The sequence below is a fragment of the Thunnus maccoyii genome, chromosome 15, assembly GCF_910596095.1.
Source record: "Thunnus maccoyii chromosome 15, fThuMac1.1, whole genome shotgun sequence".
Classification (NCBI taxonomy): Eukaryota; Metazoa; Chordata; class Actinopteri; order Scombriformes; family Scombridae; genus Thunnus; species Thunnus maccoyii.
In genome coordinates, this window is record NC_056547.1 from 19,153,549 (window position 1) to 19,172,092 (window position 18,544).

At 42.2% G+C, this 18,544-nt stretch overlaps 1 protein-coding gene across 2 annotated transcripts; it reads right to left on the reverse strand.

Moving 5' to 3' along the window:
- Positions 1 to 625: 625 nt before the first annotated feature.
- Positions 626 to 17,850, reverse strand: itgb8 (integrin, beta 8). 2 transcript variants are annotated; one of them, XM_042435631.1, is made up of 16 exons: positions 17,005 to 17,850; positions 15,817 to 15,902; positions 13,671 to 13,842; positions 13,403 to 13,509; positions 12,937 to 13,076; positions 11,840 to 12,005; positions 10,067 to 10,225; positions 9,781 to 9,876; positions 9,360 to 9,452; positions 8,091 to 8,231; positions 6,446 to 6,866; positions 6,059 to 6,281; positions 5,854 to 5,957; positions 5,260 to 5,376; positions 3,559 to 3,722; positions 626 to 2,532 (listed from the first exon to the last, which is right to left on the reverse strand). In XM_042435631.1, the coding sequence occupies exons 1-16, from the start codon at positions 17,090 to 17,092 to the stop codon at positions 2,404 to 2,406; spliced, it is 2,406 nt and encodes an 801-aa protein (XP_042291565.1). In that variant the 5' UTR covers positions 17,093 to 17,850; the 3' UTR covers positions 626 to 2,403. The 2 variants fall into 2 exon arrangements, with proteins under 2 accessions (XP_042291565.1, XP_042291566.1); XM_042435632.1 differs by lacking the exons at positions 15,817 to 15,902; positions 17,005 to 17,850 and having other exon boundaries at positions 13,605 to 13,696.
- Positions 17,851 to 18,544: the final 694 nt, after the last annotated feature.

The window sequence follows — 18,544 nt, forward strand, 5'->3', positions numbered from 1 at the left end:
CAAAAAAATATTCTTAGTACTGCTAGAATTAATCAAACACTCTCATTCCATTTTTAAATGGATTATTAGGATGTTATCCACAGTTTTTACAGTAGACGTTTAATACAACATATATTAGTAAAGACATGTTAAACGCCATTAAATGAAATAAATTACGACTTTAAGTAATATTTCAGTTGAGTTGTGGGTATAACAAGTCAAAACTTCCTCCTTTTATCAATCACTTTGCAGTAACCTTCCTCCCAGTTACCTTTGTGTGCATCTCCACCTAGTGTTCAGATTACACAGTCACCTGTGTTTGTTGCACCACATGTGGTTTGGATCCTGCTCTTGAATCCAAAAGTTGGTACAACTTTGAACTTTCGTACATTTTGTGGCACTGCACATATGAACACAACACAAAAATGTACTTTCAACTGAGCTGAACACAGTGACATTCATTAAAAATCAGGGCATTTTGCAAATAAGACACTGGTCTTGCTTCATTTGCTACTGTCTTAATAATAATATTCGTTGGGATTTTCATGTCTCCTTATACTAACATGAATTAGGCCACATTTTCCTTAAAAGTCTTAATTCAACTTTAAGTCCAATGGTATAGAAAAGCAGAAGCTCTCAACAGAAATGATAGAAATCTTGCACATTTTTATTGTGATGAAAACAGTCATGCTACACATCTAGTCACATTGATTGACAGCAAAACTACAAAAAAAAGTGCTGTTGTTATTCCGAACTCAGTGCCCGGTTAGATGAGATGATTAATACCTTATTGCTGAATTATTCTCAGGGTTAGAGACAAACTGCTCTTCATAAACACAAACAGTACTTCCACCTGTAACTCAAGTAGCCTTGCCATAAAATAGCACAATTAATATATCAAATACAAAGAAAATATAATAACATCACAATAAATAATAATTAGTGTTCCTGACTTACAGTAAAATAGAGCAGCTATTGCTGTAAACATTGCGTTAAATAATAATCAAAAAGAGGAACGGGATTGGGCAAGCGAAATTCTCACAAGATGCCATGCAATTGGCACTCTGGATCCAGAGGATCTAGTGCATGAGGGGTGTTAGGAGTGTAATTCCACCTCTGATCTCTGTACCTTTAGAGCTGAGTTGTACCTTTGCCCAGGCGTTGTTATCAAAGTGTAAAGTTGTCAGTCCAGTGCAGCTGGATGTAGCAACAGATGATCATCATTAAATAGATTCATGCAGACACAGTTCTGTCTCTGATGTAGAGGTCACATGCTCAGGCTTTTGATGATATTGTTACCAGTAATTGTCAGTATATTGTTATTTAAAATACTTCCATTGTAATTCCAGTGGATTTGTTACATTAGCTTCAAACGCACTTATTCACTTTTAATGCCTTCTAATGCCCAATTTATAGCACAAGAGTTCTTCCAAACCCACTATCCAGTTCTGTCCTGACATGACGAGCCTCCTCAGTTTTCAGTAGTATAATGCAAAACAATTGTTCTAGTGCAAGTCTAACAGATTATTAACAACTGAAAATCACATAAAACTACATTCTCCCCTATCATGATAGAAAAAAATGCCATAAAATAACACTAATTTGCTATTGCAGTTGATCCGTTAACAAAAAGACAATGCAAAAATACAATGAAACAGTTCAAAACACTAGAACAACGTACACCACCAATCACTGAAAAATCTACTCAAAGTAAAAATGTAAAATAAAAAGCCATATTGAGTCATTGGTGTGCCTCACGAGTTAAATCCCAAGGCAATACAGCTGAGGTCAGGAATGTGTAGACAGTATAATTGGAGGAAAAAAAATGTCGTACCTCAAGCTGACCACACGGGGGCAGACTAAGACAGAGAGATATTACATTTGGAGTGTTGGGGAGCCACACAATCACGTAAACCTAAAACATGTAGTGTTTTAACTACAAAATCATAAATAGAGAGACTAGATAGAGCATCAATGCATGTACCTGCACCACACACATACACACATGCGTGCACACACGCACACACACACACACACACACACACACACACACACTCATAAGTTAGAGCAGTAATTGCTACATGGCTAAAAAGCGAGGAACCCTTTACCCTGTAGAAGAAGTAGCCTCCCTGCTGCTACAGAGGAAGAAGAAGTGGGGGACTTGTGCTCTTTGTCTCATCTCGATTTCCGGGATACTGGCCACGTTAGTCACACACTATGAAAAGTATTTCAGTTCATTTTACAAGTGTGATTCCACAGAGGTTTCATAGGTTAGTTTACTACCATCAGAGTGTCCATGTAGAACTGGTTGGAGTTATATGAAGGTTAAGAGAGAGAGCAAGAGAGAAGCCATAAGTCCAACTCTTCTCTACTGAATGTCTCTACTGACTTCCTTCTGATCTTCACCTTGACCTTTGACTCTGCCTAGCACTGCCAGGGGTCACCGAGGGGCATCTTGGGAACTTGGATGTGCATCTCCACAGGTCGGTCGGGCGGGTGGTCCCTCCTGTAGGTGACTGTCTTCTCATTGGTTGTAGGAATGTATGACAGGTCCTGAAGGGTAACAGAAATATGCAGTTAGTCACACCCAAACACATACACACGCATGCATCCATGGATCTACACAGACAGATTTAAACCAAAACATGATGCTTGATTTAGTGTTGCATTTTTTTAAAGGCGGGGGAATCACAAGAGGTCAAAATTGATGCAGTGGTGCCTAACATTGGTCATGTGAAGGCTAAAAATACTGTGCTGTGACAAAATGAGGACTATGTCCATAAAATCTTCCGTTAAAAATATGTAGTTCAAGCCAAGATCACTCAAGTGATGGCACTTGAGTAATTTTCTAAGACTTAGGAAAGCTCCTCCAGAGCCAGAGATGACATTTCAGTGTTTTCACAGGCTGTGTAGAACTCCTGACTACTAAATTGACATTGACATGTAAAATCAGTGCAGTGCCCCTTTAATATTTGCTCATTTTGAGTGGATTCAATAAAAATTCGACTTAAGTGGAAGGAAACCATTTGTCACCTTATGTAATGATTGAGGAAGTATGTACAGCTTTACAACACTAGCAAAACTCCCCTGAGAGTATCATTTTTTATTTGCAAAATTAGCAAGAATTTAAGTTTTACCCAAACAGATGCATGACTTTGTAATATGTCATTGAAATGATGTACAGTGGTGTCATGAACCATAAATGGCTCTAATCCAAACTGGCAGTCTAAACCAGTTTAGGCACACATAACCCCAGAAACTCCCCTACCCCTTGTAAAAACCTCCATCTTTTCTTTCTTCTCAGTGGTGCTGTACATCACTGTAAGGTCACAAATCTGGACTGTGTAGATGGCGAGCTGGGAGTTGGGAGGAAATGTAAAATACAGCTGTACTTCTGACGGCAGACTCAAATTTCTCACTCCTGGTTCTAGCAGACAGCGTGCATGAACAAAAATAAAAGAATTACGGGGTGCCTTAATGCTTCTGAGGGCTCCGAGGACGCCTCAGCTCCGCTAAATTAAAGCCCTGCAGTGCTGATGATAACCACATTCAGCCTTGTATGGACCTTTGTGAGCAAACCTTGCCAGTGCAGTGATAGTCTCCATGCTCAGCAGCGTCCCCTGGTGACCAGCCTCTCTTCTGTAGCAGCAATCTGGACACGGCCACCACCACCAGCCCACACAGCACTGTCAGCGCACACACACTCAGGAAAGTTCCTACCAGCCGGCTGTTGCTTGCACACTCTGTGGACACACACATAAACACAAACACGCGGGTTTCACTGTGGAGAGCTGGGATACTGTGATGGGAAAAAAGTTTAGGAAAGTGAGTCATAGGGAGTTTAAACAAACACTGACACATATACACATGCACACTTAAATACACATGAAAATATGTAATCAAAAAAGACATGGAGGTGCAGAGATACCTCGTGACCATATCCACACAAAAGACCAACACACGCACATTTATACTTTTATACTTGTGAGGACCACCTTTCCTTAGCCCCCTTATTCATCCATAACCATCACAACTACATGCCAAACCCCAGCCCTTACTCTAAATCTAATTCAAACTCTAATCTTAAAACCAGGTTTTAATCCTCAAATAGCCCTTTAAAGAAGTGAGGACTGGCCAAGCTGTCCTCAATTTCCAAAAATGTCCTCACTCTAGGTCTAAAACTCAACCGTGTCCTCACAAAGATCGATGTACCAATAGAAAATTGTTTTACATACTAATAAATCCAACATTAATTAAAGTTCACAAATATTATAATCAAATTGTAACTATCAAAGTTTGTGGGTTGCTGTGAATGATATACTATTATATATTAGTTTGTTAATAATACTGATGCATCCATGCATAAGTAGTATTTTAACTGCATTATATACATTTAGGTAGTTTACACTATACAAAAACATTTCATTTTTAAAGCTTACATGTCTTACAGTAAAATCTTAATCTAAAAAGTTATAACTGTAGTTGTCAGATAGATGTAGTGGTACAGTACTTGAGTAAATGTAATTAATTTCTTTCCACCATTGAAGAGTACGTACACACACACACACACACAGAGCTCAGTCAGGGGCAGCGGTGCCAGTGGTGCTATACTGAATAGTTAGCTAGCTGTGTATCTGCTGGGGAGCATGTGTGGATGACGGGCTCAACGGGCTCGACGGGCTCATCGCTCAACACAAAGAGCCCAAAGATTGCTCTGACATTTTGTAACAGGGTTACCATGGAGACCTGGCTCCTGCTGCACCCGGGAGGAGTGGGTGTACGCAGGAAGAGAGTGTCCCGTTGGGTGGAGGGGTGGGGGGATGAAGGGGTGAGGGGTGATTGCGGGGGGGGTCGACACACAATGAGCTGTGCTGTTCCAAAAATTGGGAAGGCGGGGATGAACTGTAGCATTTGGATGTGTAATAATGTGTGTGTGTGTGTAACCCAGGGCTTGTGTGAACTAGTGTGTTTCAAGTTGTGTATGTGTGCATGTACGTGTGTGTGTGTGTGTGTGTGTGTGTGTGTGTGTGTGTGTGTGTGTGTGTGTGTGTGTGTGTGCATTTGTGCGTGGCTGCGAAAATCAAGAAAGGGATTGGGGAACTGGGAACTGAGGGGAAATGTAAAATACAGCTGTACCACTGACAGCAGGCTTGCTGACTCAAATACACCAGGGTATAGTAGTCCAGCAATGGTAGCAACGGAAGTGACCTGGAATGAAGGCGAGCGTGTGTGTATGTGTATGTGTGTGTGTGTGTGTGTGTGTGTTTATTGACATTATACCTGGTCTTGTGCTAATGTGAAGCTGGTTCTGTCCAGACTCTGAGCTCGTTTGAAACCGATAGCGACAGCTGTCATTACTGATGTACATACACTGAATCCACATCTCCCCTGTTTGACCTAAAAAGAGAGAAAGCCGAAGTGAAATGATGTTCAGTCCAAATATGTGAAAGTTTACACCCAGTGCTGTGTTTTTTGGCTCTTAATTTTTCACTTTAAACACCAGACAGACACAGTTAGCAACTATCTGGTGAACATAGTGGGGCATTAAGCAGATAAAGAGCCAGATTATATATGTAACTTGAATAACAAAAGCCAAATGGACACAACCATGACCTCAAATGAATACTGCTCCCAGTTGGCCAAAAAGATCAATTCATGCAGCTTTAAGTTCTTGTCTAATAATAAAAAGACAAGCTGCATCTTTTTGACGAAGAGGAAGCTCAAATGGTGCCCATGCTTTCGATTAAACATAAAAACCACATCCTAGTTCCTATATATTATCAACTTCTCTCAGAACAACAAAACCACACGTGGAGCAAAGCCCAGGTGTGAAATTGTGCTCAGAGCAGATTCTATTGGCTAAACCAGCTGTACCTGATACATCATCCGTGTAGCCCACCAATGAGGCGCAAGTATTGTTGCAGTGTCCCGCCTCTTTTTGCGTGAGACCATGAGACAGGTGGCAGCCCACGCACTTCCTGAGAGAGAGAGAGACGGAACAAAATATATATAACTGTATAAAGATTTCAGTATTAAAAGTTTCCATCATGCTTTGTTGTAGAAGGAAATGAAAAAGTACCAGTATGATTGGCAGGTGGTTTGGCAAGCAGGACATCTCTCACAGAAGTTTCCAGAGTATTGGTGGTCATCACACACACACTTGCCACACACGCACTTGCCCCGCCCACTGCACAGCAGGCCGTCGGACGACTGGCAGGTTGCTGTGGAGTCGGTACAACCGCAGCTATCACCTGTCCAGCCGTCCTCGCACACGCACTCACCTGACACACACACACCCCGTCCTGAGAGGGACAGACAGAGACAGGACAAAATATTATGTTTGTGCATCAAAGGTGCTCATATTATTACCATTTTAATCCCCTGTTATGTCTCTATGAACTGAATTTATGTGATGAAAAGTGTTTTTTTTTTATTTTAAGTGCGTCCCTGTTATTCTCCCCCTTACCTCCACACAGCAGTCCGCCTTCGTAAGGGCAGGAAAAGTCATCTATCTCGCAGTATTTCCCGTATACTGTCCCGAGCCTGCTCTGCTCACACACACACCTCCCGCATTCACATACTCCCCGACCACTACAGTCCACGTCAGACCCATCAGCTCTGCAATTCCAGTTTGAATCTCTGCTTGAGTCTTTAAGAAGTCCCTGATCTGGCCTCTGCTCCCACTTGGTGCTGTCTACAGTCCCGCTGCATGGTGATTCGTTGCTGTCACGGCAATGTCCTGTTGGTCCACAACTGCAGCCACATTTAGAGCGAACCCTAACAGTGGTAGATTCGTTGTAACCCACAGGGCGAACCATCACTGTTATATCTTCATCTTCACCATCATCCGGACAAGAGCGCAGGCCGATGGTGATGTTGAAGTAAACCTGCATGAAAAGACAAATAAATTAACAGTAACTGAGTGATGTTTTAGTGGTTTTTGAGAAGGTAGATATGTAGATTCATGTATTTAACAGTAATAAAATGCAAATACAACACTGCAATCACTCAGTCCTGACATACAGTACATTAAAATGTGGGTAAAAAACATATGTAAAAGCTTAGTTGTGGTTCCTGTTAGAAAGGATGAAGGCTGACAAATCTGCAGGTGGGTCAAGATAGGTTAAAAAAAGAAGCAGTTTAGCAACCATTTCTTTAATCTCTTAAATCTAAAAGGAAAAACATATAATGAGCTTCCTCTCATTGCATAATTATAGAAATCTCTGATAGGACTTAAATCGTGTGTAACCAGGAACTGTGTTCTTGACAACTTTCTAAGTTTAATGTAATTTCCTTTCCAAGTTTCATGTTTTTGGTGTAGAAATATGCGTACAGTCAAGCATTTCATTTGATTTTTATCACCATTCTGGTAACTGTGGGTACTTTCCGTAACTCACTTTAATCCACCCATGGATTAAAGGGCTGAGCTTCAGTCTCTTTGTACAATAGAGTAACTATAGAGCAGTGATTAAGCATCTTGGTAGACAAAGTTAAGAGCCCCAAAAGGTTAAAGAGGAGAGGGGTCTCACAGGTAGTTAAGGGAGAAAACAGAAAGGAAATGTTCTTTTAAGTACCAAAAGATCCCTTTGGTTGTTATAATTGAACATTTCTGTGACACTCAGCCTTCTGTGTAATCATTATAAGTAAGTCAGAAAAACCTGTGTAGTACAAAGAACTCTCTGCAGCACTAAAATCTTCAAGTATGCCTTTTCTTTTAGTGGCTACATGAAACAGACTGCGAGTACAATAGATTTCCAAAAACACATGTCCTATTTGTTTGTATAAAGGCCTCTCATATTAGGCAACAGAAGGATTTTAGGATGAAAAGTTCACGGAATCACATGGAAATGTTTTCCTGTTAAATACAGCCCCTAATCCGCTCAAGTCGGATTATTTACCAAATCTTTTCTGTCACGTAAAGCTCTCAGTGATGTGTTTGTCAGCGTGTTTGCATGTGTCAAAGTAATCCAATACAACCAACAAATGTCCTGTGACATCTCTGGCAGCTTAATTCAAAGATCTGTAAATAAATATGACTGACATTTAGCTGTTTAACTGTATTAGTCATGTGTGTGTGTTCTAATACTTTCATGTACTGAAGGTGTGTTTACCGTCTGGTCAGGTTGAACCCCCGTGCAGCTCTGGTCCTTAACAGTGGACCCATCAGGACAGATGGGAGACACAGACACCCAGTACCTGCTGACTGCCTTGTCTTCGACTGACACTGACACCGCCACCTCTGACAACAACCTCTGGGCGCAGAGATGGTGAAAAGAAATGAAAAGAAACATTAAGTTTACTACCTGACATTGAGAAATTCTTTAAAGTATTATGTTTAAGGGGAATGTAGGAAAAGATAAAAGACAGTAGAAAGAACAGTGGCCATTTTAAATTTTAATGACCATAATTTGTGAGATTGAAAATTAATGACGCAAGAGGGAGAACGGGTGACAGAAAGGGAGAACTGTGATTAATTAAAGTTGTCACATGTCCTGAGAAAGCCCTCATTGTCGTCCTTTCATTCTGAAATACAAGGGGGCTTATGGGAAAAAGGAGGTGGGGCCAAAAATAGCATCTTTGTATTCGTCCATGATTAGGACACATGGTTTCCGTGGGGATCTGATAGCTATTATAATGCCAGCTTCTGTTCGGGCTCTGCTGCTTGTGTGTGTGTGTGTATGTGTGTGTGTGTATGTATGCGTGGCTGTGCACCCGGAACTGTGGATTCGGCAGATTCTCGTAGCAAACAATGGAGCGCTGTGCCTGAGGCAAGATTATAGCCTAGACTGCTGCCAACTGAACAAACCCCTAGTCACTCACTCAAACACACACGTACACACACACACACAGAGGGCCTTAACCCTCCTTAACCTCCTGTTCTCATCTGTGTTTTTCTGTTTCATTAGGCCTTCAGCAACCAAAAACAAACTTAATTTCATGCAATTTTAAGTTTTCTTTACAAATATCTTTGGCATTTTTCTGCACTCTGAGCATCCAAACCTAAATTTCCTGCGTACTTATAAGTAGTATGTGCTTTCAGACACTCAGTATCACTTATTCCCACGCCTCGTCTGCGAACAGGATTGTGCTATTAGTGAGTTTGCATATTTTACAAAACACAAGGCCCAAATAAAAGTTTCATGTTCCCTCATCAGATAAGCGGACTAATGCTTCAACTCTTTTGAACTGGGACTGCGTGGGCTCATGGATGCAGCTCATGCTGTGCTGCTGCACTCTTCTGCCCAACCTTTCACATATCCCTGTTCTTTGTTTGTGGTCTAAAGGATGAATAATACACAGAGGGAGGACAGGACAGGAAATTTAAAAATGAGAGAGAAGTGATTCTCTGCAGTTGCAGAGAGTGGTTGATTGCTCTGTACCTTGTATGCATCCACCACCAGCTCTATAAGGTTTGGGGCCTGGAAGAAACCTATCTTTCCCAGGTAGGAGCCAGGCAGCAGGCGCACTAACTCCTAGAGAAGGAAAGGTAGATGAGGTCAAAGAAATACTTTTGATTTTGTTAAAAGTACACTAGCGTCAGAAACCTGACATATCAATACCACTTAAATAGAAACATATTTGTTCCTGAAGGAGAGACGCGAGAGTTCAGTTCAGCTCTGGAGCTGTTCCTACTGAAGCTAGCAGGGATTCACTGTGTTGCTAAGGACTCGTGACACGTGGTAGGTGTTTACTGATGTTATGTTGAACGTTTCTGGCTAAAACGAAGTTGCACTTCCTGGGAAAACTATGTATAACAACGGAGGCATGTGTTGTTTTATACACTCATGTAGGAGAGATTACCTCATACCACTGGTACTGTTGCTTCTCCACAGCAAAGATGGAGTAAATATTGTTTTCCAGCAACTTGTCAGACAACTGGCCCACACTGGGATGGTCCTGAGAAAGAGACACAGTAAATTAACAGTTTTTTAGAGAAACATGCTTTTCACAAGACAGCAACAATAGTGTACACAGTCCATGTAGGCATGTGACCACGTGGGCTTTAATTAGTTGATTTGTCACGCTGTGTAATAAATCCTCAGGGTAGCTCCTGTGAGCCTGACTGCTCAGCATCTTGTCCTCTCACCATCCTGGTGCTCCCCGTGTAGATGTTGTTCTCCAGGTGACACAGGCCATCATGTGGCGTGACAATCCCTGCCAGCCGGCTGTCCAAGGCAAGGTGGGAAGGCTGGTCAGTCATCAGGAGCAGCAGACGTTTGGATTCTGGCCGCCAACCCACCGCTCTCTGACAGAGAGGAATTAAAATGTCATCCAAATATGGTTAAATTATGTTTAATGGTAATTTTAAGAAAAACCTCGCTTTGATTTGAAGGAAACCAAACAACCATCACAAATATACAGGACTAGACAAACTACACCTTATCAGACATAACTGACAAAATTGGCAAAAACTGCTCTAGTATTTAACTTATTTTGTTCATTTATTTAACCATTATTTAACCAGGGGACTAATGTTATGATTAAAATCCTCTTTTTCAAGAGGTCCTGTCCAAGATGGGGGATAAAAGCAGGAACACAAAATATGTCATAAGAGCAAAATTGAATAAAAATGCAACTGTTAAATTATGCCAAATTCAATTATTGTCAAAAAGAATCATTAAAGAGTGCAAACAGAAACAGCTTAGAGTACCTCCTTAAAGACAACATAAGAACAGTCTAAGAAAATAAAATAAATACAAAGAATCTAAAACTAGAGATGCACTGATACTGTTACTGATATTGGATATCGGTCCAATACTGACTCAAACAGCTGGATCGGATCGGTTAGGAAAGCAACGTTTAAGTTAAGCCTGATTTTGCCTTACACATAAAAGAATGATCCCAGTCTCTCCCACACAGTGAGGCATACAGCTTTTAAGTAAATGCTGGTATCAAACCGGCACTCAGTATCGGACGGCACCCAAAGCCCAGGTATCGGTATCGGGACTGACAAAGTCAGATCGGCGCATCCATATCTAAAACTATCAAACAATAAATGAATGAGACTGAATCTCTCACATCCCTCCATATCCAGAGGAGAAAGCATCATTTTCCGCAGCAATTATTTAAAGCCACAAAATATTTTGCAAATTGATACGTTCTGTTTTTGGAGAAGAGTTTTACGAATGACATCATTACTATTACCTCATATCACTTGTCACCAAGACACACACAATGAGTGCTGTGGAAAATATGTGCATACTTTATATCTTAAATGTTTACACATGTTAAGATACTGCAAATTCAAAACATTTTCCTCATCTGAACTATATTAGTTCCCATGGAAAAGCAGTAGTCAGAGAGTCTCCGTCTTTATGTCTGTGATTCGTCATAGACAGTGTGAGCAAAAAGGCTCTGTGTGGATCTCTGGGCACATGTGTGTATTTAAGGAAACCCAGTGAGCTTATAAATATAGGTCTGACATAATGGAGAGTCTATTTCTAGACTTATGACCACCACGGTGTTCCCCTACAGCCTGCTTACTCAGGACCCCCAGCATGGTCTGACTCACACCTCTCCTGCAGCCATAGTATAAATGACTATGACTCTATGTGAGTGTGTGTGTGTGTGTGTGTGTATGTGTGTGTTTATATGTGTAGCTGTCATTCCCTATTAGTGCTGTCATTACTTAGTGGCATTCCAGTTGTACTATCCAATGCTGAGTCACAGTGCCACCAAATTCCTCTTTCACTGCCATGCAGACTTATCACCATATTAGGGTTTATCTCATTTTTTCTGAACTATTCAAGAAGGACATAATTGAGAACCCCTTACATTAAGAGAAAGTGTGCATGCCCTGAAAATCAATCTCAAAATATTTTTATAACCCCTTCTCTCTTCTTAACAAACACCCACACACCTGGCAGACAGCAGCTTGCAGCATAGCATCCAGTCCTCCCTCAGGCGTGTCCATGTTTCCGGAGATGCGCTGGCGTTTGATCACACGTGTGAACTCACTCATATTCCCTGTCATACTTAAGACGTGGTGGAAGCCGTGGGCTGGCCGACAGCGGATTTCGTAATCACTGGTGAGAGGCGGAGACGAGTCCAAAAAGATTTTTAATTGCAACATTCAGGAATGCAGAGCTCCAAATCAACAACCAGAACAAACAAATGTCAAAAGCTTGTTTTGTCGGTCTCCCAGCACAGCTCATCATCATAACAATGTTGCCCCCAACAACTGATGAGTCTTTGGCTTAGTCACACCAAAATTGGGAACAATTAATGAGAACAGCTGGCTTGGATCTTTTTAGTCAAGCTGGTGGCGTGGCTCTTTTTCTGTCTGTCTCAATTATTCAATGAATTTGCACAATATTTTGTCAACATTCATAATCCCCAGAAGATGTATCCTAAAGACTTTGATGATCCCTTGACTTTTCCTCTAGCACTACCATAAGGTTGATATTTATGGTTTTGAATGAAATGTCTAAACAACCATTGGAAGGATTGCAATTAAATTTGGTGCAGACATTCATGTTCCCCTCAGGATGAATTGTATTAACCTTGGCAATCCTCTGACTTTTCCTCTAGCATCAACATCAGCTGAAAACTTTACTTTGTCCAATACTTTAGTTCATGACCAAATACCTGCAGAGCTATAGCTAGAATGTCATTGTAATGACATTCCCATCTGCTTCAGCTGTATTTTGTATTTACTGCTAAATAGTAAATGCCAGCAGGCAACTAAGACAGTGAATATGATAAACATTATATATGCTAGACATACAGCCTCACAGAGCTGCAAGCATGGCTGTAAACTCTTAGTCTTGTTCAAATAATCACTCAAATTACCACAGCATTTATGTTATTTGAGGAATATAGCAAGGCAAACTCTGATGGTGTTATAAATGTATGATGCTGATTGCAAGAAAATTCACAAAATGAGCTACTTAAGGCGGATTAACATTGCTTTATCAGGCTAGTTCAATAATCCAGCTGACAAATGATGTGCCTTACCTGCAGGGGTTGTTGATCTTGGAGGGATGGACATTGATGTAAGGGGAGACAGGTTTGTCCACAAACGAGCCGAAACCCAGCCAAAGGTCTGAGGAGTGTTCCGTCATACGAAGAGACAGAGCTACGCCCACCGTCTTCAGCTGGACCGTAGACAGCAAGCAGAAGCAGGTGGACACAGGATGGGAAAGCCAATTATGAGTAAGTTTGTTGCTTGTTTATCAGATGTCAAATGTAAAGACAGTAGCCATATAATAAGCCTGAATGATTTAATACCAAACTGTTATCTGTGTTCTTAGGTCTAGATTTTTTCGGACCGTGATCAAATCAATGTGAGAATTTGAGTAAAAAAACGTTGTGATAATTCCAAATTCCTCTCTTCTTAAGAAAAGAGAGCATAATGCTTCCGCACTGACTCACTGAACGGTGGTGATAGATCAAAGGTAGAGTTGAATTTATGAACACCTACATGATCAAGGTTTTCCTGCATAGATGCCGATACATCCACCAGGTAGTACAGATCCACAGGATAACGCTCCAGCTGCTTCACAGCCACTATGAAGCTGGCCTCTGAACCTGGAGGCACATACACACACACAAACATATAATAAAATAACAGCAGATAACTCTAAACCTTACTTCAGAAAACTTCAAGCAAACCAGAGATCCACCATTTTATACTTGACTTCAAGTCCTACTCGAGACACAAACATGTTCAAATCCAGAGGCATCTGTACCGGGTCTGAGGGTGATGCTGATGTCTTGTGGGGACACTTGTGTGCTGCTGGTGCTGGCGTTGACCTCCACTTTGATCTCCGGCTGCTCCATGAACTCTTGTCCGCAGCCTCTTCTGAGCAAGTTCACCGGTAGGTCGCAGCGGTGGCTAGGGCCCGCTCCATCCAGAAAGTTCTAGAGGTCACACAAAGTCAAGATCAGGTAGTCTTCTTTTATTAATATATTTTGATTATTTCAGTTATTAATTCTACAGTAATAAAATTATATAAAATATAGAAAACAGCACATAGAGAATGAAAAAAGACAAAAGAGAAAACCTGCTAGACAGTTGTAAAGATAATCCAGCTACACTGATATTATCACAGTAATCGGATTTGTCAGGAATGAGAAGTGACACAAACAACAGGGTCAAGTTGAAAGCCACACTGTCTCATGTGACCCCACAGGTTTCCTATTTGTCTAATCATTATTTTCTACTTGAATCACTGTCTGCAGTAGATTTCCAGAGTACAGTATTTATCGCATGTGTTAATTTACCCATGGCTTTTGATCTTTAGTCTCGGTGTGATAAGCCTTTTTGCTTAAAGCGCTTTGGTTTATTTGATACAAGAAAGTCATTTCAAATCGAAACCAGTTTCACAATCAGTCGCGTTGGTTTCATTATTCATTTCTGACATGTTTATGATGTTTGTATTGATTTCTTACATGGTTACACCGACATGAGAACCACTGCTGTTTTATTATGTGCTTTTTAAGTTATTTATTAGTTTGAAATATCAGGAACAAATGTGTGTTTTTGTTTAGTCATGCGATCATTGCGTCACTGGTTAAATCTTAAGTAGGAATTTTAATGGATAGAGAAGAGATTACATGGTTCGATGGGCTTTTTCTTATTCAGGATATAATTTAATCAACACTTCACTGAATGACTCTTGATATGTTATATAGCTAACCTCTCCACTAACAACCATAGCTGCCCTGACAATACAACAGTGTCATGACTTGCAGCTTTGCAGTGGATTAGTGACCTTTGATCGTTTAGTCTGTGAGAAACACAAATACAGAAACATAACACTAGACCATAAAATGTGAATATTTACAACATGCTCATTCATAAGATGATGGTATGAGTCATTTTTCTGTAAATAGTGCGACAAGACCAGCAGGATTGTACAGATGGGGAATGAATACCCTTAATTACTTTTAAAAACAGCAATTGCATGAAAGCAAAGCAAACAGTCTACAATAAAAGCTGAAACTGAATATGTGACCAGTGCCTGAACCTGAAAGTTAGACTGAATTTGGTTTATTTATGGCTCTCTCCCTGTGGCTATAATTTGTCCTCTAACAACTCTGAATATCAAAAAGTTTCAGAGTGACTTCCCGGGACTTTCCTTTCTTTCCTTTGGCTGGCACCGAATGTCAATGACTGTGCGTTAACATGCGTGTGTGCTGTACCTGCTTAGTTTGAGGTGCTTCTCCAAGCATGACTCTGAGTTTGTGTGTGTGTGTGTGTGTGTGTGTGTGCTTGTGTGTGTGTGTGTGTGTGCGTGTGTGTGTAGGTGGTTAGGAGTGTTTGAATGCTTTCACACACCGGTGAACCCGGCCCTACTTAATGATGTCAGATAAGGTTAGGGTTCACAGGGTGGGAAACCACCTGAAGTCTTTAAACACACATGTTGACAGTCTGGTGGAGTTTTGTGCGTGTGGGAGTTATTGTGTTGTTCAGGCTGCTGTGTTTGGAGGCTTTACAGCTTCTCAAATCTGTTCAGTGATTCTGGAAAGACTCTTTACGAGACAGACTGACACCAAAAAAAGCAAAGACAGATACAGACGCAGGCGGATCCGCAGAATTGCAGTGATGTGTCTAGACTAAACACATGGATAGAAAGTGGCTCTGCCTCTGCTGCTGCATGAGAACGCACGCATGGAAAGATTCACACACAAACAGCCACACACACAGGTCATAGGGCAGGCCACCAAGCTTAAACATATGCATTATATTCACATCTGTGGATGGCATCAAAGCCTTGGTGTGTGTCATCTGAGGAATGCTGCTGAATATCTGCCACGTTCCCCCTTTTTTTTTTTTTGTTTAAGCTTCTCTCTCTCTCTCTGTTAAATACACATTTTTGTACACACTCCTACCTCCTTGAAGCACCAGGCACACTGCGGTCCACGTCTGAGACACTCGGCACAAGAAGTGATACTGGGAGACCAACATGCGCTGTCACCTGTCGAGAAGAGAAGAGGCAAAAGAATCTGTAAATTCAATTAGCATATGAAAGAATGTGTGTGTCAGCACTCATTAGCCATGCAGTCGAGCCCCTGTGGATATGTAGAGATCTCATGCATACTTTTGATGATCGAAGCACCACTTAGGATCTCATATGGAGTTATTCACTACGAATCAGCCGGCCGTGTTGTGGGAAAATGACTGGGAGTGTGGGAACAGGTGCTTCAGTCATTGAAATGGTGCAATAGATCATTTCCACAGACATACACACCAACCCCCACACAGAGGACATCTAATCATGAATCAGTCAGTTAATACTACATGTGCATGAACTTGTTAATGGAGTGAAGGGCCAAATCACTCTTGCAAGATACTTTTATACAGCCTTAGTAGAAAAATACAGCAAGAATGAAGACTGAAGATTTTACGAGGTGACAAAAGGCGCAAAACGGACCTCAGGCTTACTGTAGTGGGATTAATGATTCATTGAGATGATTTATCTGCTGAAATCCAATTTTCCACAGCCATTGCAGTGAGCTGAGATAGAGAAATGTAGGACAGAGAAAGGCTGCAGGTCTGAGCATCACTAACAGCCCACTAACAAGCCGCTCTGACCCAATTAGCGCTCCTGGCCTCTGGCAAAGCTCTGAATAGGTGAAACATTTAACTTCTAATTATAACTGATCAATAAAGGCTGAAGTAGAAGTTGATGCAGTCTAGGCTGTTCAACAGACACTCAGACTGGGGCCCCAGGGCCAAGATGGAGGCTTTACAGGTTCCCCTTTAAAAATAAGCATCTCTTTCACTCATTTAAGTGAGAATTTATAAGTCTGACTGCTTTAAAATCTAAATTGTCCTCCTCTAACATGTGATAATGACAGCTTTGTAGATACTGAGTGCTAAAATGCTCTTAAATATGCGTCCTTAGACATAAATCTTTTTTCAAGAAGATCTTGGGAAACCAGTCGACCCCCTGCAGAGCACAGATGCCTCTGATGCGGGATGGGAGCTGATGTTGCGCAGTGATGGTTTGACATGATACAAGATGTAGGCTAATTGCTAGGATATGATGTAATTGGTCCTAATGAACCTCCACTCACCCGGTCGGGAAGCTTCTGCGCAGACCCCTAAGAAGCCGAGCAGGAGACACAGAGGGACGCTGCCGTATGTGCGGAGCCAGGAAGTCATATTATCCTATCCACACCGGGAGTGCGACCGGAGCGAGGAGGCAGAGGAGCAGGCTGTGCAGCTACTGGAGATGACGTGGAACCGGGGGAGACCGGGCACCGTGCGTCCGCCGCCGCACTAACAATAGCCGGGAGTGCCGGACCGAGCCGCGGGGCATTGTCGTTCACCCAATAACCTTCTAATCCCGGAGAGGTATTCACATCCCCCGGTCAAATCAGCTTACAAGCGCGCTCCCCCGTCGACCAGGAGAGGAGGTGAAGTAATCGGTCGAGTGCGGCGACAGCTCGGCTGCGGCGCAAGTCCCTCCATCTATTTCCATCCAGCCGCAGGTGTGCGACGTGTCCGGGTCTGCTTCCTACGACGGACCTCCTCTCACAGCTGAAGTCTCATCCCGGGACAGAGCTGAACGGAGTTACAGCGAACACACCAGTAGCTGCCAGTGCTGCGTTCAGCCGGTGCGCACCAACATGCTGACTGAACATCCCACACTAAAACCAGGAGAGTGACCGTGTTTTAACCGCTGTACTGACTCAGGCGGTGCCATGGCAACGACGCTGTCCTCGGTTTTATCAGAGAGAGAGAGAGAGAGAGGGAGGGAAGAGAGACAAATAAGGAGAGAGAGGAAGACAGACGTAAAGTGCTTACTACAAGCAGTTGCGGTGGGGTGCATTCCAGCTGAAGTATGGCCTTGAATTGAACACTGATGTTTATATTGCTTCTCCAGGGAGTCATTTAACAACACTGAGGGCTCCTGTGTGTGTTGGGGGGGACTGAAATTGTGGATGGATGATGGGGGTGCAAGGGTAGAGGGAGGGGGGTCAGTAAAACCAGAGCTCTTGCAGAGGGGTTCACAAGCTGGTGCTAAAGGAGGAGGAGGGTTTAGGTCCATTGTGCACAGATTCCAATGACATGGAGTAACCTCGCTCCGCCGGCTGCTCTGCTGAGCAGGAGCCAAAGACTTTCTAAACAACTCAACATTTTAAGCTTGGGGGAAAACAGAGCCGCTCAGGGACAAACGACACAATAGTCTACCATCTTTGGCATGATTGGATGCTTGTCTCTGGCAGAGGTCTACCAGATAAAGCAGACATGTTTTTCTTGGCACGTAGCCTAAACAGTGACTGTGAAGACTCCAGCAGTTGCAACCAATTCACAGCAGTAAGCTCACCCTGCACACACACTCACACAAGTCCCTTATCTACTCTGTTTGACCCCATCTGTCATTCAGGAGCGCTGGAACCAAGCCAGCTACGCCTCTCCTCTCATTCATTCACATAATTTGTCAAACAAGGATTTTTGAAGGGGGAGTGCCAACACCTCCTCTGTTCGTGTCCTCTTAGCAGTCACTCTCAATTATGTTAATGATGCAAACACACACCATACTGTTTTCTGAGTGTGTGAAACATCTCTGAAATCCAGATTCCAAGGCCTTCCACTCATAGATGTCACCCA